At 44.1% G+C, this 24,510-nt stretch overlaps 1 protein-coding gene across 2 annotated transcripts; it reads right to left on the reverse strand.

The window, feature by feature from the left end:
* Nucleotides 1–20: 20 nt before the first annotated feature.
* Nucleotides 21–24,510, reverse strand: mxd4 (MAX dimerization protein 4). 2 transcript variants are annotated; one of them, XM_056408478.1, is made up of 6 exons: nucleotides 24,343–24,510; nucleotides 23,635–23,734; nucleotides 20,688–20,717; nucleotides 6,812–6,926; nucleotides 5,297–5,459; nucleotides 21–4,550 (listed from the first exon to the last, which is right to left on the reverse strand). In XM_056408478.1, the coding sequence occupies exons 1-6, from the start codon at nucleotides 24,404–24,406 to the stop codon at nucleotides 4,369–4,371; spliced, it is 654 nt and encodes a 217-aa protein (XP_056264453.1). In that variant the 5' UTR covers nucleotides 24,407–24,510; the 3' UTR covers nucleotides 21–4,368. The 2 variants fall into 2 exon arrangements, with proteins under 2 accessions (XP_056264453.1, XP_056264454.1); XM_056408479.1 differs by lacking the exon at nucleotides 24,343–24,510 and adding an exon at nucleotides 24,211–24,336.

The raw sequence follows: 24,510 nt of genomic DNA on the forward strand, positions 1-24,510 counted from the left end.
GGCAATGTTGAGGCTGCAGCCATTTTCTGTATAAAACATTTTAATTATATTACAATGAGAGACTACACAATACCTTCAAGTGTATGCTAAAATGTAGCGAGCACCAGGTAGTCATGTACATACAGTCTCACACACAGAAAACAAAAAAAAGGAACTTATATAACATCTTCTGAATACATATTACACATCCGCTAAAAAGGAACATATTCACAGGTCTCTGGCACAGAACTCTCCCTACTCTGCACAGTACGTCAGCCCAAACAAACTCCCCACCATATAAAACCCAGCCAGCTCGGCCTCCTCTCCAGCCTTGAGGCTCCTGTGGGAATAAAATATGAACCACTATGTTGGTGTGACACCCATTTGCCTCTGGACCGTCACCCGGCACATAAAGATGCAAAACAAGGAGAAAAGACAAAGCCTGGGGGTCCGGAAAGCGTGATGCTGACCTAAAGCGTACGTGCAGTTAAAGCTACTTGTCTAGAATCACATGTCATTCAGCATGGAAGGTTTAAAAGTGACTATTTGGCAGGAATAACATTTCATGGAAGTCATTGTGTTGGTTTTTACAGATGCACCGTTACTCAGCAGGCGTCGCCTGCGTTTCTGATTTCATCCGAGTGCGCGGGAGCGACTTCTCTGCTTCAACGCCGTTCTCTATGCAGGCTGTCCTTGGTCTGTGCTTCACCCTGATTTCATAAGACCGTTTCTTTTTCCTGCTGACCTCCCCAAATATCACACTGTGCTTTTGTGCTCTTTGAAAACCCAACAAACCAAAGTAAATCTCTGTGCAGAAGAAACATGAAAGCAAACTATGAATCCGGTCTGTGCTTGCTCTGATGGTCTCTTAAATTACACTTTCATCTCAATAGGACTTCCACGAAGAACCCTATTGGGTAATTGACATGAATGTTTACCTTTTTGCATTGATGAAGAAGGCTGCAACAAATTCTCTCTTCAAGGGCTTAAAATATTGAGCAACCGTGACTGATTTAACATTAATTTCTAAAATCTCTGCTTTTTTGTTGAGAAGATAAAGTTTTCCAAGGCACATCATTAAAAGATATTCCATAAACACTCTCCATCCAGCATTCAAACATGTTAGCCCGTCGTCAGCTGCTCAAAGCCATTATAAGTTAGTGCTATGCACATTTTTTATTGACGCCAATGAATAATTGTAATCTCATGTCTGGTCCTGAATCCATTCGGTCTGTCACCTTTCTGCTGGGAGGTTCTGTGCAAGAGAATAACTTTATGCCATTAGTATGGTTTGCTAGGTTGTTCATTTGACCAACAAACTGAAAAAGGACATTTCTGATACAGCCATGTACAAGTCCTTTGACATTAATGTAAACTCTTGATGACAAATTGAAAACAGCGGTTGTTGTCCTCCTGCAGTGTACATGGAGAGAGTGCAGATAGGAGGTCACCAAAATAATTCACCACTGAGTAAAAAGCTAAACCACCTGCTGGTCTTTAAACCCTGTCCGCCCACCCTCTCTCAGAAAAGCACACGATGGTAATATTGCTGTGTCTCGAGGTCCTCTGGTCAATGGGTAACACTATTTTTGGGACGGACCACTGGGAACGTGGAGGATTACACCTTTAAGCTGCCATTGATTGGATTCTTCTTTTATCGCTCCTATCCCAGTGACTCCATTGAACAAACACATAGTCAACATACAATAATAGTAAAATGACAAGCAAAAAAATTAGAAAAGATCAACACGCTTCAAGCCCAGAAGTTTTGAACCCCACTGGTGACCATTCGGGGCGACTGGAAGCTGCCATGGGAGTTTACCAGTGTGTGGTTTCTTTTGCTTTTCTGTGACAGAGGCGACACTGGCAGAGGATTGGGCGTCAAGAGGGTGAGGAGTGCCTGGACAGGGTGCACAACAACAACAGTGGCTGCTCAGTAGAGACCAAAGGGGCTTCTTCTTTTTTTAAACAATATATTTTAAAATGAGATATTCTCTTCAAGTTCCCCTTGCTCATGGAAGTGTTTTGGCATGGTCAGGGTTGAAATCAAAGCTTTCAGCCCGCCAGAGACGAAGAAGAAGAGGGAGTATGCAATCAGGTAGAGAGGAGGGGAGTGTGACCTGAGTAGGGGCTGAGGGCGAGGAGGTGGGAGGAAGAGAAGGAGGGAGGTTAGAGGCTCATCAAGGCACAGAATGACAGCAGGAGTCACCCAAGGGAGAGGGGCCAGTGTATCAGCTCCCCTGCCCCCACTCTCCCTTCAACAAGCCTGACCTCATGTCTGTCTGTCTCTCATATATTTATATATATTTATATTTATATGTTGATAGATATACTCGCTTTTTTTGTCTTTTCATTACAAGAGAACATTTAGGAAAATATAATACAAAATGTAATACAAGAAATATAGACTAGACTGGCTACTATCACTTTTAGTGACGAGTAGCTTCTTTTGTATGCAAGTTGTTTGTGTTCATGAGTCTTTTGTAGTTTACAATGTTTTGGGTCAGACCTGCCATGTAGGACTGGCCCTATTTTTTTTGAAGTGTTTAGATGCCAAGCTCTAAAGACCGCCGGAGACTGAGGCCTATAATGATTATTAAATAGTCAGAAGTGGCTCCTCCGTCAATAGTAATTATTGCGCATAAGTTAAAGACAAGTTAGAGAAGAAATGTCATCTACATTGGTCTTCTGCAGTACCCAGAAGCTCTAGAAATAAGTAGCAGATAGAAAATAATATTATTTTGTTATAGAAATAAAGTTTAACTGAATGTGATTAGTTTGAAGGCCTCTACAGAGTAAAATCATGAGAGCTGGCCCTTTTTTTTTTTTTACTTTTTTCTCCACATTTACAACTTTGACTTGCTAATCAGAACAAAAGAAACCTAAATTCCAGACACGTGTGAAAACTGCTTGAAAAAGTAACAAAGCTGTATAGAAATGCAAATTCTGGTTGAATAGCCTGGTGAGCAAAGAGAAGACTCCATTAGTGATAAAGAAAAAGGAGAACTGCCCCTTTTTCTGAAGGTCCGCCCTCCGAAAGCACCCACTGGCCATTTACAGGGTAAAAGGTAAAGGTAAAACGTCTCCCTCCAAACCTCATGGTCCACCAGAATAATTTAAACACTCAGAGGAAGCACCCGCCTCTCGTATTTATTGCTACATCAATTCGCTACATAGAAAGAATCACAATAATTGAATCAATCTTCAAGTAATAGAGTTTTTAGTTATGAGGCAACTCCTTTTTTTTTTTTTTTAATTGGCATAGTAGTCCATCCACACCATAGGGTGGTATAGTGTAGTGGTCAGTAGTGTGGAGTAGTGGTTAGGCAACCCAACCGGAGGGAGATCTGGGGGTTGGACAGTAACTGTACATCTATATACATTCTTTCTTTTCTGCTACAGCTCTGTAACTTTTTCAGTTTGTCTTTTGGTCATAAAGGTGTGACTTTGTGTCCAGAAGTAGCTGCTGAAGAAGTTCTGTTTTAGGTCAACGCCGCTTCAGAAGCACATCCTAAAAAGTGGAACAATTTAAGAAATCGGTTTAACATTCTGAGAAAAAAAAGCTTCTTTGCTTCTTTGCCAAGACCGAAATCACCGCCCCGACATTTAAACTGCTAAATGTGAAACTATCATGGCGTGAAACGGCTCGGCACGAAAGCAAATAAATAGATTTCCTCAGATATAAAAAAAAAAAAAGTCTTAAATCATCATTTTTCAGCAGTCAAATGTTTCAGGCAAAGTGCAGGACTTCTGCAATAGCTAATCCGGTAAATCTTATTGTGTAAAGGGAAGATACTGTGATGTAAATAACTTTCAATGTTGCAAATATTGCAGAACAAACAGAAGTGCTTTACCTTTTACTTCGCGAAAAACCTGGTGCAAAGCCTCGTCTGCGTATTATTGTCTCATAGAGAAGACATGAAGCTTTTGTTTTTGACCTCTCTTACACTCCCGGGCTTGTTCTTTATCTCTTGCACACACACACACATTCAATCACACACACACACACACACACACACACGTCCTTATTAACAAGTCAAAGCTGTCCACCACACTACAGAAATCCCCATTAAACTCTGCTCTGCTCTCTATGAGCCTGAGGCAACACTAAGTAGGGGGTTGGGAGGGCAGGGTGCAGTAGGGTGAGGTAGGGTCAGTGGTCAGGGGGGGGGGGGGGGTCAGGAAGGCTTGAGTGGCATTTCAGCCCCATGCACTTCCTGGAGAGCTGGGGGCCGGGAAAGGAGGAACATGTTCAGGGTGTACCACCCTCGTGGACCGGTCTGATGTGGGCGGGCGGCGTCGGCGTTTTCAAATGGTCGGGAAGGTAAAGGTGACGGGAGGGAAGCACGGCCGAGGAAGCTGGTTGGCCGATTGATGGCCGCGCGCTGTCTAACAGTGGTGCGGCTGCAGTCTGTGGGAATGTGTGGCTGTGTAGCTGGTGTCGCTGGAGCTGCTCTGGAGGCTGTAGGGGTCCTCCTCCTCCTCCTCCTCCTCCTCCTCGCCGTCGTCGCTGATGCTGCCCGCGCTGTCCGCCTCGACGGGGGTTAACTCCATGCCCTCGATGTCCACCTCTGCACGCAAAAAAAAAATTAAATACACCTCGTTATTTTTGCCGCTGTTAACAAACAGAAGAAGTGAGGGGAAACTGTTTATTTCCACCCAACTGTGGGCTTATTTATTAGGGAGCCTGCAGCGCCTGTGGATTAAACCCAGATTTAGGCAGCCATTAAACTCTGAGCAAACAGGCAGATCTTTGTGCTCCCACAGCTAATCCCCGTCCATTGATAAACAACTGCATGTCTGTTACCTCTCCCAGGATTAATGCATTGTAACAGTCCAAACTAAGCATTTTAGGGGAGTCTGACACCTTTTAAACTTGGGGTTATGCTTGAAAAGAACTAGATCATACGACTTTAAAAGGAAAACGTGTTTTTAGCTGTTCTGTACGACCCTTAAAGAGAGGGGCAACTCGATAAATCGTTTAAATATGGGCGATGACAGCACAACTTTTCAAAAGGTCTCTCCTGGAAGGCATTCATTCATAGGGTTGCGACCGTTGTAAACATACAACGACAAATAGCTCTGCACAGTCACTTCAGAAATGGGCATGATTGCCAGGCAGTCGGTTCCAACAAATGTTTTAACGCTGACGCCCCTAATTCAGCTCCTAATGAAGTATACTTGTCTGCCCCTCGCCTTTACATCGCTGATGGGAGAATTCAAATGACCAGAACAAAGTATTGTCCAGATTTGGAACAAACACGGCTTTGTCGTGAGTTGATCCCGCGTGTAGTGCTGCTGGTTAAAAGCGCCGTACCTTGCTCCGAGTCGGTGGAGATGGTGGAGCCCAAGCTGTCGGTACGGATGCGCTCAACGGATCCGGACACAGAAAGCTGCTCCAGGCGGCGTTTGAGGTAGCGGTGCTCTCGCTGCAGCTGTTCCTTCGTGTTCAAAGCTTTTTTGTCCTGTTCCTCCAGCTTCTGCAGAGACACGTACATGCCAAGAATCAATGATGATTCAAACATCTCCAGCTTTACTTTTGTGCGTGCATGACTATGATGTCGGGCATTCAGTATAACTAGATATAAATAGCTAATGTTTTCGCTGATAGACTCAATGACTTTGGTCAGACCTGCCATGGTGGACTTTTCTATTTTTTTTATTCTCAAGCAAATGCTTCAGGAGAAGATAACTTCTAATTGTGATCAGCATATTTTAATATTTATAAGTGATATAAACACAGTGCATCTATGCAAGAATATGGATCCCTGCAAAGGGGAGAATTTGACAACGACAATAAGCAAGTGGCTGAATGACTGCGTGAGGTCTGTAGGTTAGAAAGTCCAAATAAACAAACTTGTCAACGTTTGACTCAACCTGGGTTTAGATTGTGCACTCTTTTGCACGGGAATGTTTTTCGGTGGTGAATTAAAGCAAAGCCGAACGCATGTGGCACCTCGAGGTTCGAGAAGACAACCCTGATGAGAATCAGCGCAGAGAGGACAGGACATGCACGATAAACAGGAAATGAAGGGTTAAAACTCGCCACGTCTGGATTTGTTTGCCAACCACAGTGTTGCTGCTTGTAAACAGAAAGAGCGGTGCAGCGTGTCCTGAACTGTACTTAGATGTACACTTTACCTTCTGCATAGCAGCGGTAAGAGTCCAATGATACTCTGCCAGCATTTATGTATTTTCAAGACCTTCTCGGTCTCTGCTCCGGCTGCATGATGATTTTTTTTTTAAGTATCTTGCATGCAACGGTTAATGAACTGGAGGAGGGAGTTGTCCTTAAACAAACCTAACATCCAATTATGTCCTTTCACATATCTAAAGATCAGCCACCAAATGTCCCACATATTCCACTTTGTTGACCAACTACTTTTCCTTTTAGTCCTGGGAGCATTTATTTCACTTACAGTCTCTGAACTGCTCTGATTGAGAGATTATAGAACAATAAAACGCCTGAAGAATGCAGGGAGAAAAACCAAACGTCTCGAAGACGAGTTTTCAAAGAAAGTTTTAACTCGCTTCAAGTGCTGCAACTCTCACTCTTGGGTTTCTCTCACTATTGTTTTTATTAATTAATTGTTTAGTCTAAAAATGTCGGAAAATAAGAGACAATGCCATTGATAATTCACCAGAGTAAAAGAGGTTTTCAGGAGTTCAGAAACCAAAGATATTCAATTTACAATGATAAAAACACACGGTGGAACCAGCAAACAGCCTTGTTGCTCATTATCTGTCGAACTTATGAGAACATTTTAAAAAGTATCAATATGACATGTCCCGAGCATTTTTATTTTAGTTTTAATTTGTTTGTTTTTAATACCTTGATGTGCATCTTGGCCCTTTTCAGCAAGCTCAGTGTGGTGTGTCTTGTGCTGTCTGGACCCAAAGGCACCAGCTTCTTCAACTGCTCCAAGTACAGCCGAAGTTTGGCACGTCTGCAAACACACAAGCACAGGGCGAGTCAGCAGGCAGCCTCACAAACACACTGACGAGCGTTTATCCACCTGTCCCTGGAGGGCAGAAACAAATATTGTTCCTCCCACACGGCGACTGTCACGTCCTTCTCTTGTGCTGGGAAACGTACTAAAGCAACGACCGAATGACTGAATCCATTTCACTTGCGACTTTGGGGATTGACCGCGGGACGCTGCACTTTCAAAGGGTTGAAGGAGTGCACGGTCTCGCTCCTTAGACATGTTCAAAGCTCGCACAGGCTCAAACAAGCCAATTTAAATCACATCCTCCCAGCATGAGAGAGGAAATTATTATTATTATTATTTACCTTATACATGCTTCCTTTGGGCAATATTATCAGGAAACACTCCATAAACTTTCATTGCTATGCAGATGATACTCAACTATATCTATCGATAAAACCAGAGGAGACCAACCAACTAAGTAAAATTCAAGCATGTCTTAAAGACAGAAAACATGGATGACCTGCAACTTTTTGATGTTAAACTCAGACAAAACCGAAGTAATTTTACTCGGCCCTGAGCACCTCAGAGATCAATTATCTGGTGATGTGGATTCTGTAGACGGCATTGCCCTGGCATCCAACACCACTGTAAAGAATCTTGGTGTTATCTTTGATCGGGACTTGTCCTTTAACTCCCACGTAAAGCAAATCTCAAGGACTGCATTCTTTCATCTACGTAATATTTCAAAAATCAGGCACATCTTGTCTCAAAAAGATGCAGAAAAATTGGTTCACGCGTTCGTTACTTCGAGACTGGATTACTGCAACTCCTTATTATCAGGCTGCTCTAATAAGTCTCTTAGGTCCCTCCAGTTGATCCAGAATGCTGCAGCTCGTGTTCTCACTAAAACTAAGAAAAGAGATCACATCACTCCTGCACTAGCTGCTCTGCACTGGCTCCCAGTAAAATCAAGAATCACTTTTAAAATTCTTCTCTTAACCTACAAAGCCTTGATTGGTGATGCGCCATCATATCTTAAGGAGCTTGTAGTACAATATTGCCCCACTAGAGAGCTACGCTCACTAAATGCGGGACTACTTGTAGTTCCTAGAGTCTTAAAAAGTAGAATGGGAGCCAGAGCCTTTAGTTATCAAGCTCCTCTTTTATGGAACCAGCTTCCAATTTCAGTCCGGGAGGCAGACACAGTCACCTCGTTTAAGAGTAGACTTAAGACTTTCCTCTTTGACAGAGCTTATAGTTAGGGCTGAATCAGGTTCACCTGGTCCAGCCCCTTGATATGCTGCTATAGGCTTATAGCTGCCGGGGGACGTTTAGGATGCACTGAGTACCTATCTCCTCTTTTTTCTCTCCTTAAGGATGAATTTTCATCTCTCAATCACACGTTACTAACTCTGCTTTCTCCCCGGAGTCCTTTTGACTTCACGTCTCATGGGGTCATCGGACCCTATGAGACGACATAGATCCTATCTGCCTGATGGATCATCGAGGTCTGGGTCGTGGAATTCCTGCTACCGACTACGCCACTGTCCTGTTGAGACTCCGCCCACTGTTGAGACTCCGCCCACTCCTCCCCACCGCCATCTGCCTGATGGATTGTGGAGGTCTCCATCGTGGAATATGCCTACTATGAACTATTCATACACTGTCATATTTATTGAATGTATTTTAACTCTAAATCTGTCCTTCTGTACACATTACATCTATTGCATCTGTCCATCCTGGAGAGGGATCCTCCTCTGTTGCTCTCCTGAAGGTTTCTTCCCTTTTTTTCCCCCTGAAGGGTTATTTGGGAGTTTTTCCTGATCCGATGTGAGGTTTTGGGGCAGGGATGTCTATGTGTACAGATTGTAAAGCACTCCGAGACAAATTTGTAATTTGTGAAATTGGGCTATACAAAGAAACTGAATTGAATTGAATTGAAATGTCACAAAATACAAAATACTTTTTTATATCATATCGCAGAGGCAGAGTTCATGCAAGTTTCCTCGTCAACAAGAGCTGTTTTTACAGTCCACCCACACATGACACACATTCAGAGAGCTGAAACGGGGCCTTAGCTCAATGTATATTATACTTATCCATCCCTGTTGGGGTTTCCCTGCCTGTGTGACTAAATGTGGTTGCTTCAGTTTGGTGGTGTCTTAACAAAAACAACTTTGCATTGCACTCCGTGAGAGCCATGATTTTGCACTGTTGTTGCCGAGGTGCAACAAAATGACCTCAATACAAGTAGGGTTGGGTACCGAAACCCGGTGCCAATGTGGTACCGGTTCCAATACAACCGGTATTACCCGGACCGAAACGCAACGCACATTTCGGTGCTTCTTTCCGGTGCCTGAGCCGATTGAAATTGAAAAAAACTATTGTTGTGAACTTCTCTGGTGACTCCGCCCTGTCAGCAGGTTACGAGCCTCTCATATTTAACTTTGACAGCGGAGGCGTGGCCGTGTGTGACTACGTGAGCCCGTGTGGAGCACACCAGCGTCAGGCTGGGCGCGACGGGGAGACCGTCACCGGTCCCCCTGAACACGTGGAGACCGATGATGACGAGCAGCCTGAACTCAGATTAGTACCGTAACGTTGATTGCAAGTCTTGCATTCATAAAAGTAGCCCAATAAATAATAAATTAGCCATTATAACCATGCTTAAGCTAGCTCGTAGCTAGCGCTAGCTCTGACTCTGGCGTGACAGTCTGCTAGCAGATGTGTTGATGTACAGCGATCCCGGCTGTATACCCGGTGTTACCGGGAATATAATGACGGAGGAATAAAGACCGTGGGGCGTCACTTTGTTTCAGTGGAACTCTCGCTATCAGAAGCAAAACTTTATTTGTCACGTGTCATCTTCAGTCCCTCTGATTGGTTGTTCTCTTTGCCCATCAACACAGTGACAGGATTAACCCTATAAAGTCTGCACATGACAATACATATCACATCATATAATGGAGAACATATATTGTGTATGTTAACAGTCTGATATCCGTTGTGTGTCAGTGCTCCATGATAACGGCTTCTACAGGGAATATGGCCAAAGAGGTTTTTAATGTCCTCATTGTGCGTTTAAAAAAAAAAGTATCGGTTCAGGCACCGTTTAGGCACCGGTATCGTTTTAAAAGTACCGGTTTAGCACCGGTATCGGAAAAAACCCAAACGATACCCATCCCTAAATACAAGCGCACACTGTCTCGTGATGCATTACCATTGTCCGTCTCTGCTGCTCATTTTGCTTTCCCCAAACTGTGTATTTGACGGTTCCACCAAATGGACAGCCTGCTGAACCCTAGAGCTGTGGGAGAGAGCTTAGACCCACAGTCAGAGAGCTGACGTCCTTATTGACCAAAGAGAAGGCCATGAGAAGTATCTCATCTGTTCTGATCACTGTCGGTTGAACTCGAGACACAAACCGTGTAAACCCTGCATCCTCTGCCAAATCCCTGCAGGCCAACCACCCTGGATCTACAAGTAAACAGCTCCCTGGATGCAGCATTTGGATGTTTGATTCAGTGTTAATGACGACAAGGCAGAGTCGATGTCTGTGCGGATATTGACTGACTTTGTGTGGAAATTGTATATTTTTTTTAAGGATGACTTTTATTCACAATAAATATATTTTTCTTTTAATCAGCAGATAACCTCCCCTGTCTGTCCAAATGTTCCACATAAAGACCTTTCAATCCTCCATTAGTCATCCTTGTCCATGAACCGTGTCTTTGTTCTGATCTAGCCTTCCCCCCTTTGCTCTGGTTCCTTTGGCGAACTGTCTGAACGGTAAACAAACTCCAACAATGCAAGGTCTCCACCGGCCAATACTTCAACCACAATAAACCTAATCAGATAAATTAAGTTCTCTAGGGCTGCAGAAGTGAGCACACAGGAGAACACACACTACAAATCCACACAGTCTTTCCCCGTTGTTTTCTTTTTCTTTCAGGAAGGGCGTCGCCTGTGTTTTTCACATAATGTGAGACCCTCTTACGAGCCTCGTCTGTTTCATGTAGAGGTCAGCCAGAGGCGGCCTGTGGGCAACAAGAGAGTCTTGGGGACTAAACCAAATAATCCAAAGTCATAAACGAGTTGCATTTATTTTTTAGGGATTGGATCGTAGCTCTAAAAAAATAAAAATAAGCACCTGATTTTAATATATTAAAAATGGATTAGCAAAGTACCCTTTAAACCACCTCTACCTCTATACAGGTGCATACAGGCGTTTTCCCCCAAAAGAGCGTGTGAAAGTGCTCTTGTTCTTTTATTTCCTTCTCTCCCAGGGACAGCCCTGAACCCCTCCACCCCTCTGCTCCACCCTGCCAACACTAACACACCCTCATCCCACTGGAAAACAAGTGTCTTCTTAGGACAGGGGCGGGGGCCCACCTTCAACCTGCCCCAGTTGAGCCACATGAAGCAGTTGGACTGCGGCCAGGGGAAGCAGGCAGGAAGGAGCTGGGGGTCTGCAGTGGAGAGGGAGGAGTGGTTTTTTTGCAAGGGAAAGGGGTCTGAGCTAGTGGCTGTCTTTCTCCTGTGTTAAAAAAAAAAAAGGCTCTTTGAGAGCAGTGTGCTCAGCTGCACCAGGGCTCCACACCCTTCATCCAAAGGGTAACTTGAGCCAACGGGCCACCATCTTGCTCCCCACTCCCCCCCCTTCTCTCCGTCTCTTGTGATGAAAAACAAAAACAAGGCGTTCCCTGAATGCTTTGCCTGGCTCCCCCCCCCCCCCCCCACCCAAGGAAAACCTATTTTTACTGAAAACATTCATCACAGGCCCCACCTGTCGACTCACGACGGATTTTACCTGGCATGCAGATGTAATAAAATGTGCACCGCCTGAATGTCTGGAGATTTTTCTGGGCTGACTTTCGAGTCAAACTATGTCTTTAGAAGATGCACTGACTCATAATTAGACAGTATATACATGTCTGACTATTTGCCCTATGTTTTGTGGTTTTTGTCACATGACACCAGTTTCAATTGTTAAAAAAATACCACTTCTTTCATACAGCCACACTGTAGCTTTAATAGTCTTTAGCTGTGCACACATTTCTACACGTTTTCTATTTCGATCTTAATTGTGACTTTGTAAAAAAGCTTTATGTTTCTGAAGCATATCAATAATACCGATCAGTGTGTGACTGACAGCTCTGACCAAGATGAACAGGTTCCCTGCTGAGAGAGACACTCGCTATTTTTCGTCAAGAGCCCACAGCCGATTTGGAGCGGCTTTAGGACCCTCCCTTACTCCCATTTGTTATTCCTAAACCAAGCCTCGGTCACGCTATGTTTATCAGATTACCTCAAACAGCCATGCAAAGTGTGGCACCAGATGAACGTGAGTGTTGTGTTCATGAAGCAGAGCAGACATTTCGCACAGCCTGGCTCCACGTGGTACTAAATCACATAAAATGCTCCAATTTGTCTGGCTGGAAAACAAGGCGGTCTTTGATCTATCCAGTCAGGAATAGTGTCACCATGTGAGACTGTTGATGTGGTGTCATATCAGAGGGATTGTACTCGTGTGTGTCTGTCAACAAGTTCAAACATTGTGAAAGTCAGGGTTTCAATGTCCAATGGACTCTTTCATTTAGAGGTGTTATTATTGTAAAGGAATAAATGATACTGTGCATTATTACGGTGTAACAGAAGCCTTTAAGTTCTGAAAAGTGACTTGAAAGGAAAAGATCTGAAGTTTCTTTGCAGCTGAAGATCTAATAGTAAGTCACATCTGCAGGGAAATGACCACCTGACCGTTCTCACGTGCTGATAACCACGGGATGAGTTCTGTCTGATCTCTGGCCTTCCCTCCCCTCCTCTTTCCTTTCCATCCAGAGGCTCAGTGCCAAAATAAAGGAAAGCCAGAGAATTTAAAAAAGGAGCTTTTGCTCAAAGCTGCACGCTGCTAAAAACGGGAAAAAGCTATTTCAACAGTTTACCGAATATTGTCCATGCTTTTCTCACAGATCTGTTTACACATGCTCCCTTTTGACTTTTCTGCTGAATTCAGATGGGAGCAGTGTATCTTTGTCAGCCTGTTTTTATGTCTGATGGATCCATTATGAAGGATATTTCTGTATGCTGCACCAAAGAAACAAAATGTCAAAGCACCCACACGCAGTCCTGGTGACCTCAGTGTGCCAGGACCGTCCATGGCTCTGCGACTGGAGATCAATCGGTCCATCAGGAGCTCCAGGGCCTGAGAAGGCACACCAGTGCAAACAACGGGCCTTGACCCCTCACTCACTGCGCTGGTTAATGAGCTCGCTGAAGCCCAGCGCATTCCTCAACCCATACGCACGGGACCGAGTAGCTTGTCTGGCAAGGAGCCAAACCCTGCTTAGCTAAGGTCAAAGGTCACCAGAATCGCCACTGCAATGTTTCTTCTCCCTGCCAGAGCTGACTCGGTGTGTTCCCTGTTGGGTTTAAAGTCAAGAAAATGCGATACCGGGCCTCTGGTGTTGTTTTGACTTGAGCCCACAAGACACCAGCATGGAGAATTCCCCGCGTCGTCTGCTTATCTAGTCTGCACGGCAATGCAATCATTGCATCTCAAAATGCAATGGATACAACATCCCCAACAGAAAGTGAATATAAACTGTGTTTTTAAAAGGCTTTAATAATTCATTAAGATCCTACCCCAGAACTTTCTAAGCGTGATGCATTGGGCCCCTTTGTTTACAGCGGAGCTCTTAGGGGGTGACAGTGGGCCAGTATTGCGTGAGCATGGACGACTATTGTTGCCGTGGTGGAATTTGGGGTTGCCAGTGAAGTGGCTGCACATCTGGCTGACAGGTTCTTGGGGAGTACGAGGCCAGATGCAGGGATTCTTGAGGTGATGAGGGACCCTACTCAAGGTCTCGGCCGACAAACCTTTTCGGGGCCCGTCGTCAGTCTCCCTGCCCCCGTCCAGCCCTGCCTTGAACACGATTACATTGAAAAGAGATCGGGTGTCACTGAAAAACACGATGGTAGAAAAAAACGACGACCCACGTCAGCGAGGTCAGAGACTCCCGGGGAGACACGAGAGGCTTTCAACACCCTGATATATGAGATGTCAGTCGTCTGGTACGAGCTCTGTTTGTTTTCCGTCGTCGAGGATGCCACACCCACCAACTGTGTGCATTAACAACTGCAGGGAGAGACAGACGGATACAAGTCCCCTATAAACACATTCTCCTGACGGCAGGAACTCGTTCGCACGTGACTGCTCTCACACGCGAGCAGCGAACAGAAACTTGAACGCACCACAACAGCAGCGCAGACGGAGGGAGGGGCCCGTTTACGTCACTACTTGTGGCCTCGCACTGAAGAAAGAGCATGCTTGTGATTAAACAACAGGAAACTCTAGAATTAGGAAGATTGTTGTTCACGCGCCGTCGTAGTATTTCCACAAAACTGAAATATATACTGGCCGTGTTATGAAACAATCCCCTGTGGGAGCATGGATCGTTCCAAAAGCCCTTCCTCAGCACAGCCAGCTCACACTGGTGTTAGCAGAAAAACAGATGTCAAACTGAGTTTGAAGAGGAGAGCGTGTGAGCAAACAGGGAGAGGGGTCGAGTTACAGAACGGCTTCTCTGTGCTTTTCTGAATCATAATCAACACGTCAGATGACAGACCTGGACATTAATTGCCTTCCGCTGCGTGCGTTGTAAGGTGTGTCTCCAAGTGTTGGACGGACTCGCAGAGACAAGTTCAGCAAGCTCAATAAACACATTCCCCTGACAAGGAGTGAGTTCTGGTTTGAGAATGAACCCTCGTCAATGATCAACGCACCGAAATCTCGGCACGAGGAACGATTCCAGCGGCCGTGTTTACTGTAAAAGTTTGTCTGTTTACTTCTGTAAGGAGGTTGTAGAACAGTGGGGCGGGGTCCCGTTTGAGGGTCAGGGCCCGACAAAAAGGCCACGAGACAAGTGAGATAATAAACCAAAAAGACGACAAAATATGGCTTCTTTAAAACTTGTTTTCCATTTTAAATTAAAGGTATAGTGGAACCTTTCAAATAAAACAAGAGGAGGTCACATTGCAAGGAGTCATTATGGGAGTCACAAAAAGGCTGACACACTGTCGTTGTTGAACATAGCAGAGCCACACTAGAGAGAATAATGGAGAGCAGAAAACAGATTGATGAATAACAGACCGCCTGCAGCTCTAATCCACTCTCGCAATCCATCAATCAAACAAATATTCACTGGTGACTCCCTGCTTGCCAAAAAAACAAGCAGCACCCAATGCGGCTGCAGAGCATTCTAGTAATACTCGGCCTGCAAGTTTTGTGACCCCCCCCCCGCCGCCTAAATCGACTCTTACTTAACTACATTCCAGCACATGTGTGCACACTCTGCTGACCTGAATTCCCGGGCCGCCTGCTCGACACACTAAGCAGCCACTTCCTACGCTGCCTCCCGTTCCTCTCTCTCCGGCAACGCTGAAGAACGTCTTCGTCGCCGCTCTTTCTCAGGCTGACAAGGGCCTGGGACCAAAACATGAATGGTTCAACTCTCTCTCCTCCTTTTTCATGTCTTTCTTGAATTGTTTTTGTTCTTTTTGCCCTTGAAACCCCAAAGCTGTGCCCGCACCTTGTTAAAGTGCACCCTTCACTGTTGCTTTTATGAGCATCAGCTGCTTTTGCGGCAGTGAAGCAGGTTTAGTGACACAGAAACGATGCGCTGCCGGCAGAAACGACACCCGAGAGGGAGCGGGGACGTTCTCACCTTAATGTCGGTCTACAACGTTCACAGACACACATTTCTGTGCCAGTGTACAAAAAGCCTGTGCAGGTCATCACACAACCGTAAACAGTATGTGCAGAAAGCGCCTCAATGCCCGATGACCTCAGGGTGGAGAAGTTCCACTTGTGACCTCTGCTGCTGACCTACAACTGTAGCTTGTTTCTGATTCTTTGTCAAAGGCCAGCCACACAACAGAAGCAACCAAGACTGTCATACAGCTCTTACTTCAGTAAATGTAGAACAATTTGGACAAACCCAGTCTGTCGTAAGGTTGGGCAACATGACAAAATGCATCTGAGAGGAAAGAAATGTGTCAACCGGCGGAGATTTGCCTTAAAGTTTATTGATCAATCCATCCATTATCCAAGCCGCTTATCCTTTTTTAGGATCGCGGGAAGTTTATGGATATCCCTTAAGTATATCTGGTTGTATTTCTCCATAGTAGGAATACTTTGTATTGTGATGGAATTCAAACTGATAACATTTTGTAACATTGTTGTTATTTTTTATATAATGGATTAGCGAGACACAGACATTCCCATCTGGTTATTTTATCTACGAAAATATATCTATATCACAAAATGTACGTATTAAAAGCTGAAATGACACAAAATCTTACATTTTTAAAATCTTAAATCTTTAACTATTTTGATAATAAAATAGTCAATCAAATAAAATGCCAGTAGTTCCCTTGCCCTGAGATATTTTGATAGACAATTTCTCACACTTTACAGGCAAATCAAATAATCATTCAATAATCAGCAGACGAGATCAATAGTGACAATCATTGTTGGTTTCAGTCCTTCATAAAATTGACATTTTAATATAAAATTACATAGATAGATACTTTATTCATCCCCAGGGGGAAATTTGGTTACAGAGCACACATACAAATATTAAGTATGAAAAATGCTCAATATAATAATACAATGAAATAGCAGAGCAGAACATGGTCAATTAAATAAAATTAAATAATAAAGAAAATGCAAGAAATGCGAAGTATATACAGTGAAATAGAATAGGTATTAGATTAACTAACTAAACGACAAAAGCGGTGCTATGGTTCTTGATATTGATTCAATTTGAAGGAGGATCTGGCCAGAGTTGATTTATTATTAAATATAACTTGATAGAGAAATGGCACACTTAGAGTACACATCCGCTCAACAGTCATGTTGAATATGTGTGTTGCTACAAATTACTACGTGGTCTATGTGCGCCTTAATAATCAGACTACGTACAGTACGTCAGTCATTACTCTGGGTTATGAGCGGCTCACGCAGACCTAATGTCTCCAGGTTGCCGAACTCACGTGGGGAATATAACTGGCAGTGACATTTGAGGAAGTTAAGTCCAAAAGCCAGAAGCAATCATGCGAGTGTGTGAATTACACATACAATAAGGAAGTGTTCCACTTGGTTGATGTAGCAGCATTTTACATTTCAAGGATATATATATATTTTTTAAAGGCAGGATGGTAACATATCATGACCTTAACTTCAACCGTATTCACAACGGCTGTGTCTGCTGCCATCCACATTAAAATGCAGATTAACAGGCCTAACCTGCCATCTTCCACATAAACTCATGGCCACAAAAGAAGATTTAGACCTCAAAAGAAGAGAAACGGGCACAGATGAGTTTTGTCAGGAGGTCCAGTAAAGACTGATAAAGGCCCTGTGTGAGAAGGGAGCTCAGCCTTTCTCGTCCTTGCTGTCTCAGGTTTCTGCTGACTCAAACACTTTTAGAAGTGAAAAAGGCGAGCCAGAAGGAGGAGAAAAAAAACATAACAGAAAAACCAGATGTGGAGAAGGAGACAAAGAGGAGAAGGCAAGGTGGTGAAGGAACAGGGCTGTAGGACCCTCCCATCGACATAACTCAAACGACTCAGTGTGGTGCTGACCAGGCCTACGTGCGCACACACTCACACACACACACAGACAGGAGCTTCACTCGAGGGGAAAGAGTTTCTCAAAGCCAAATAAGTCATTCATCACAGCTGGGAGGAGAAGACACTGGGAGAGTAAATTTAATTAGAGAGAAGATTAGACCATGACAAACTGAGGGGCTGCTCCTGTCTCCATGAACTGCATGTTAATTTAGAGTTTAATAGGTGCCACACAGTTGCTGTACATTATCTCAGTGTGATATACTGAAAGAGAATACTGTTGAAATCAATCTGCAAACATGTCACTCGGAGGGATCTCAGAAATGAAAGCACCTGACAGCCACGGACGGTGTCTTTGTCTGGAAAGGTAAAAATAGAGATGTCAATCTTTTTTTTTAATTGGTGGAAGCAGCACAAACATACCAGACATAACCTCAGTATCGCAGCATTACGTGGCTGCATTTCCTGTAAACAGGTTGATATGTGGGAAAACAAAACGTCTGTAGTTTCACAATTTGCTGGTGTTTCTAGAAAAGGAAACTTGTGGCACGGACGAGTTATCAAAGGCGTGATCGAGAGCAGCTGAAGTCAGAAATGGGAAGGAAGCAATGCCAACGGAGACCAACCACATGGTAGTATTTCACTGAAATGTCAAGCCCAAAAAAGCAGCAGAGGCACCCTCGAGACGGTCTCCACATGTGAGCTGTCACGGCTGCACTCCGGCTGCAGCAGATAAGCAGGTTGTGTCAGGACAGGCGGCCCTGCCGGACGCAGCTGGCACGCACCCAGACGTCTCACTCCGATAGCAGGACACAGATATATGCAGGGTGCCCCTTGAACGGCTGCCACGGCAACAGTCGGTTTAGCTAGAGACACCTAGCGTGCATAAGGTCGCTGAGCCAGAGGGCCTGATGTCCGCAGGAGATGTAACACAAATGCAGTCAAATACAGGCATAAAGTACACAGTTGACTTCAAAAGTAGGCAGAGTATTGAACCTAGAATTAACTCGATATGAGGTGCCGCACATTACTTGCATTATTCACAAACCGAGTCGATGCCTCCAGGTGTCAAAACGAGACGTTTATCGGCCACTACGCTGACCACGAGAGCAGACAGTACAAGGATGGCTCTGTGCTGCACCAGCATGAAGGGAACACACCGACACATGACCAAACAAAGACACTGAGTCAGGGCTCAAGCAACAGGAGTGGCATCTGAGGGCGTGAGGGAGGTCGAGCTTTTGGAAGCAATACTGGGATTGCTGGAGATTAAACAGGTCTGCAGCTCTCAGTGGAGACTCCAACTGGTCCCACACACAGTAAACTAGTTGAACAGGACAACGGCTTCTTAGGAATCAGAAACCGACACAGAAAGAGATCCACGACACTAAACTGTTGAATCATTCCTTTGAGTAGCATACCAGTAGGGTTGGAACCGATGACACTTTGGCTTTCAGTCACACTCTCGATCCTTTTGACTGATCGCTTGGTTGTAAGAAAACGCCAAAGAAAAAGCACATTGTACATTCTGAGGGGACAAGGTGATGCCTTCAAAGTGCTGTTTAGTTGGGCCGATAGCCCCAAACCAAAAGATATTCAAAACCCTCACGTTTGAGCAGTTGTTTTTGCCTGATACATCGTTTTTGCCACGAGTGCAAGAATTGTTGTCGATTAATTTATCTGTTCCCGCTGATAATCTCCACACTACAGCTGGTTTATTGCACTGCATACACATTCACTGTAGATGACTGTGCTTATGCTTGACGCCACAACTTCAACCTTTAACACCTGTATGTTGGGAGTAATGACCACGTAATTTGAAGAGGAGTCACGTTGCAAAGGATCACAATGATACCTCGTCACTGCTGGCCACGTGATTACAAATAAGTGGACGGAGCTTATCAAAAAGATAACTGCAGCAAAGTACTTTTAAATATAAGATAATGCATCTTTTGTCATTAGGGAGTATTTAAACATCATTTATTTAAGCCCCTTACATCAGAACTCACATGTTTTACCATTCCAGTCAGGACATTACACATGACCGTCTTTTTTAGAAACTGGTAGTCGTAGTGACGACAAGGGAAGTGAGTAAACTGATTATGGAACACTTTACCGTCACTGGCGTTTGTCAGTTTGTCACTTCATTGCTAAGCAACCACACCCGTCGTCGGTGATGACGTAACTGTTGTGTCGCAACACCTGCTTTGTGATCAGCCGAATGTTCACTCGGTCTCTCAGGTCAGAGAGGAATATGTCTGAACTTGTTTCTCTCGTCTGCACTAGACACATCCATTACTCCCTCCCAGACATGTGACTGGCAAACCCCAATCCCTCAGCATGGGTGACAGTGTGTCACGCACATGCAGCTTCAGTTTTCATGCTGATAGTCACATCAGCTGTTTTGTAAATCATCTCTGACAGGCAGTTTATTTTTGTTGTAAGAATCAGGTCGAGATGACCTGGATGCAAAAAAAGCACGTCGAAAAAGTTGTGCTTCTTCCACCGGCCATCTTCTCTAAAACAGCCAGGCTTTTTTTTATTTATCAAAAGGCGTGTTTTGCTTTCTGACAAGAAACCCCTTTGGATCTGTGAAGTCAAAACAGAGCAAAAACAGACGTCTGTGCCTTTAAGGAGCGCAGATATCACATCACCGCGAGCTGAACGCTATACCCCGAAGGGAGGAAAAGAAAAGGTGGAGTGAGATGCATGCTGGGGGTAGTCGAGCGGGATGTGTGTGTGTGTGTGTGTGTGTGTGTGTGTGCACCTCTAAATTTGGAGATATGAAAGGCGAGATCAGATTCAGACCGCCTCCATTCACAGTATCAGCCTCGGCAGGATTATCACATTACTGACAGGATTCCCTTTCCATACAAGGTAACAAGTTTCATCCGTGAAACGGAGACAGATCTAATCAACATAAAGTTGCTCTTTGAAATTAGTTCATTATCCATTTTCATACATGAGGAATTAATTGATTATCTGGTGTTTTCAACTGAGGGGTAAATATTGATGTTTACCTGCAGCTAGCATCCCTTCACTTAGTACGTGAGGAACTCAAGGGTTCTCCACAAGGACATGCACACGCAAATCATACAAACGTGACAGATGCAGAAGGTTAAAGAGTCTCAGAAGTGATCTTACCTGTGTTTCTCCAGCTCGTTGTGCGACGATCTGTGAAGACAAAAGCTGAATTGAAGAAATGCAGATCTGAGAAATGATGTTGTTGATAACTTTCCACTTTTGCTTTCCTGCCTACATGTGGCGTTAGGGGTTTTGAGTGGTTGATTGCTTTAAAATGAGGTTTTTACCAAAGACATAGAAGTCTTATATTTATTTTAGGAATAATATTCCAAAACAGGCCTCAAGCAAGCGATGCAAAGGCTTGATCACATATTCTGGGAATAGACATCCATGATAAGTGTGCAAAAATGTAGTTTTAAAATTATTTTTCCATGTCTGTGTGACGTCTGTCAAAGTGTGCAGCAGAGAGCAGAAATGCTCAGAGAGAGAGAGCGAGAGAAAGAGAGAGAGAGACACACCCCACCCTGCCCCACTCTCACACGCATACAAACAGCATGCACGCACTGGTGTTGTTGCTGCACTCGTGCTGAAAAGCAGCGTGGACGCGGTATGAAAACACACTCAGGCGTCTGGAGGCCGAGACGCTGCAGAATTCCTCAGCGTGTGGGTTATTCTGAGGAGGGGGCCCCTGTCGCGATGTGCAGCGAGGGCACTGCAATCTATCTGAAACAGGCCTCTCTGTTCATGAGGCCGTCATGGATACCACGGCCATAAAAACAAAACAAAAACAGCGACAACAAAAGGGCCAGACTGACAACAAGCCTTTTCAGATTTCCCCCTGTTTGAGAGCACTTGTGCTCGTGGAGCAGTGGTTCCCACAGCTGTGGGAGGCCGAGGCAGCGACGCTGCTCTCGGCACAGAAAAGGGGTTTCAGTTGACCGTGCAAGTGCGATAATGTGGCGCCTGCCCGAAATCCTACCAAAAGGAGGACAGGATGTTTCACTGCTGCTAATAATCTCATCCAAAAGGCCGACATCATGGAGGAAGTCGTGCTATTCAAACCTGCACAAATTGGGGAAATGTCCCAGACAAAGCACAGGGCATGACCAGGAAATAATACCGCAGCTTTCAGAGGAAGGGAATGCACACATACCTGTAATTACAGCATGCACGCACACACACACGCATACACCTTTACATGTTATGTAAAGGGATGGTGTGGCATGCAAAGGACTCTGTGCTCCCATGGTATAAACTTGACCGTCATAATCAAAGGCCTACTTATTAGCTTTATACTATGTTTCTTTATTGGATGTAAAACTTGCCAAAGCTCATCCTAGGGGCACCTTGTGGAGTCACGCTTTATATTTGGTTTATCAATTATTGAGTGTGACAGAAAACAAAGTGACCAAAATCCCGGTATTTCTTTTACAAACAATGTTGTTTTAAAATCAGTCTACCAGTAAAATAGCAAACTCCACCAGGGTTCTTTCTATCTGTTTGCAAATTTAGACTCCCCCCCCCCCCCCCCCCCCCACATACTCTAAATATTGCATCATTGCTCAACATGTGAATATTTTCAATTTGGTCATGATATGAAACATAGCTTCAGTTTTTGGTTCGACAAAGCAAAGCTTTGTGCTTTTTGACAAACAGCCAGCTACTGTTTCACTGAAAATAAGTTCAAACATGTTTTTACTTCACTCCCCCCTGCATCCTGTTGATGCTTACAAAAGGGAATTGGGGGAGTTGGCTCACACTGCAGTCACAAGAAAATGGAGGGAAAAGCAGGTCTGGTACTTGAAGCTTGGTGGGCTGGCGTTTGTCACAGTGTATAGGTGTCTGTTTCAGCCACACCCACCTGTCACAACCACATACACACCCACACCAACACACACATAAACAAGTGTGTTACTATGTCTGAGAAGGCGTCAACGGAATGCAGATGAGTGAATTATTTTTCGTCACAAATATATAAATATTACTTTTGAATTTACAAAAGGGCATGCTGTGTAAAGGTTTCTGGAGAGATTTACCACAAACATATTTACCCCAAATGACCCTAACCTTTCCACTGTTGCACACTTGGCCAAGGAAACATGCAACATGTTGTATTTATGCCTTCGATATAAAGGTCCCCAATTCAGGCCCATGAATCAACAGAAATGTTATCAGCGACTACAGCTAAAAGGATTAATCAATTGTCAAAAAAATGAAGCATCAACTATTATGATAATCAATTAAATCGTATATGATAGTTAACTCAAAATCTTTGGCTTTTCGATTGATGTTGGAAAAAAACAGGGATTAAGTTTTGCATTTTTCACTCTTTCCTGATACTTTATAGGCAAAACTATTACTACTTAATCAAGAAATATTTTGTATTAATGAAAACAGTCTGGAATAGCAGCCCTGTTAGCAGCCTTCCTGTTGAACAGGCCTTTTAATTTCATAGACATACATTTGAACTTGATGAGGTTGAAATTACCTTTAACCAGCTTTTTGACGGGTCTAAAAAGAGCCACATAGCAAGAAAGAACCGAAAATGAAACTTAAGTCTATTCACTTGTGTAATGTTATTCTCTGTGATTGTATGGCCTCTATATTGTGAATGGGATTGCATGGGGGGGGGGGGGGGGGACCAGGAGTAAAATACTTTCCCTTAACACCAGACACACACATACAAAACACACACCAACCACATGAAGAGAGAAAAAAGGCGCAGGTGAAAAAGCACAATAGCCGTGCAGAAAGTAAAGGTTATGTGCATGTCGGTTGTGTTTTCTCTCAGCACGGGGAGGGAGGGTGTGCGCGTGCGTGCGTTTGTGTGTGCGTAAAAGAGAAAGAGAAAGAGTGGGAGCAGCAGAACTGACAGTGTACGCGTGGCAGTGTTTATTGGAGAGACCAAAACAGAGAGCCCAGCCCAGCCCAGGCAGCAGCAGCAGCAGAGAGAAGGCAGTGTGCACGAAAACAGCCAAACTATTTGTGTGCGTCCGTGCGTGCGAGTGTGTGTGTAAGCGTGTGTTTCTATACGCAAACTAATACAAAAAGCAAGACTCATATTTACCGATTGTTCGGAGTTTTTCCGGAAATTGGCGAGGCTTTCATTTTCTTACTGGAAAAGTCGTCCCTGTACGGTAAAACAGACGCATACCCGTGTTCTGCCTCTATTGAGCAAACAAAACACATCGAATGTTAATTTATTGTGGTGTCTGCAAGAATAAATAATCTGAAAAAACTGTCAATGAGTCGGATGATTCGGGAGAAACCATAGGCTGGTAGGGGAACCAAACGTAATCGATCATCAATGTAATAGCTTCCAATAGATCGATATAATACTGCACAGCCTTCAACAAGATGTATAGTGTAAATAAATCTACGTTACGTGGTCATTTGTGTGTATCTGTCATTATGATACTGGTTCAATTGGTCAATGTCACTCTTGTTTACTCATTTCCGAAGAGAGAAAACACACCGCATTCTGAGCAGATACAACACGTGAGCTGCAGGAGACAAATTGCAGACACAGTTAATACAAAATGAGCTACTTTAAATAATAAAATAGAGCTACTCTGTTCGAGCATACAGGCTACGAGGTCTAGTTTTCACCCACCGTCCCATTGTCTGTAGAGTGACATCATACCTGCACTGTGGCACGGCGCGTTAAAACTTTACATCAGATAGAAGATTAAGCTAGCTGCCGTCCTAATGCTCCATTCACAAATTAATCACGAGCCTCGAAATCCTGTCAGTTTGTCAGTTTAGCTTGAAATACCTCTGTCTCTTCTTTCCAAGTACTCTGCAGCCTCCAGCAGAATTAAAAGAGAATTAAGTTCCATCTTGTTGTTGTCTTGTTATACAAATAGAAATAACCTTTTTACACAGATGTAGAATGTTGATTAGATGGAATTGAAATTTTAAAACTGTTTAAGGACGATGTGCG

Source organism: Pseudoliparis swirei, chromosome 24 (assembly GCF_029220125.1).
Source record: "Pseudoliparis swirei isolate HS2019 ecotype Mariana Trench chromosome 24, NWPU_hadal_v1, whole genome shotgun sequence".
In the NCBI taxonomy this organism is placed as follows: Eukaryota; Metazoa; Chordata; class Actinopteri; order Perciformes; family Liparidae; genus Pseudoliparis; species Pseudoliparis swirei.

Excerpts from the sequence above, each read along its gene's own strand:
- mxd4 (XM_056408478.1), bottom strand. The coding sequence starts at position 24,406 with ATGGAACTTAATTCTCTTTTAATTCTGCTGGAGGCTGCAGAGTACTTG. Across the intron at positions 23,735-24,342 it reads CTTGGAAAGAAGAGACAGAG|AGGCAGAACACGGGTATGCG; the intron begins GTATTTCAAGCT and ends TTTGCTCAATAG. Across the intron at positions 20,718-23,634 it reads GGAAAAACTCCGAACAATCG|ATCGTCGCACAACGAGCTGG; the intron begins GTAAATATGAGT and ends TTGTCTTCACAG.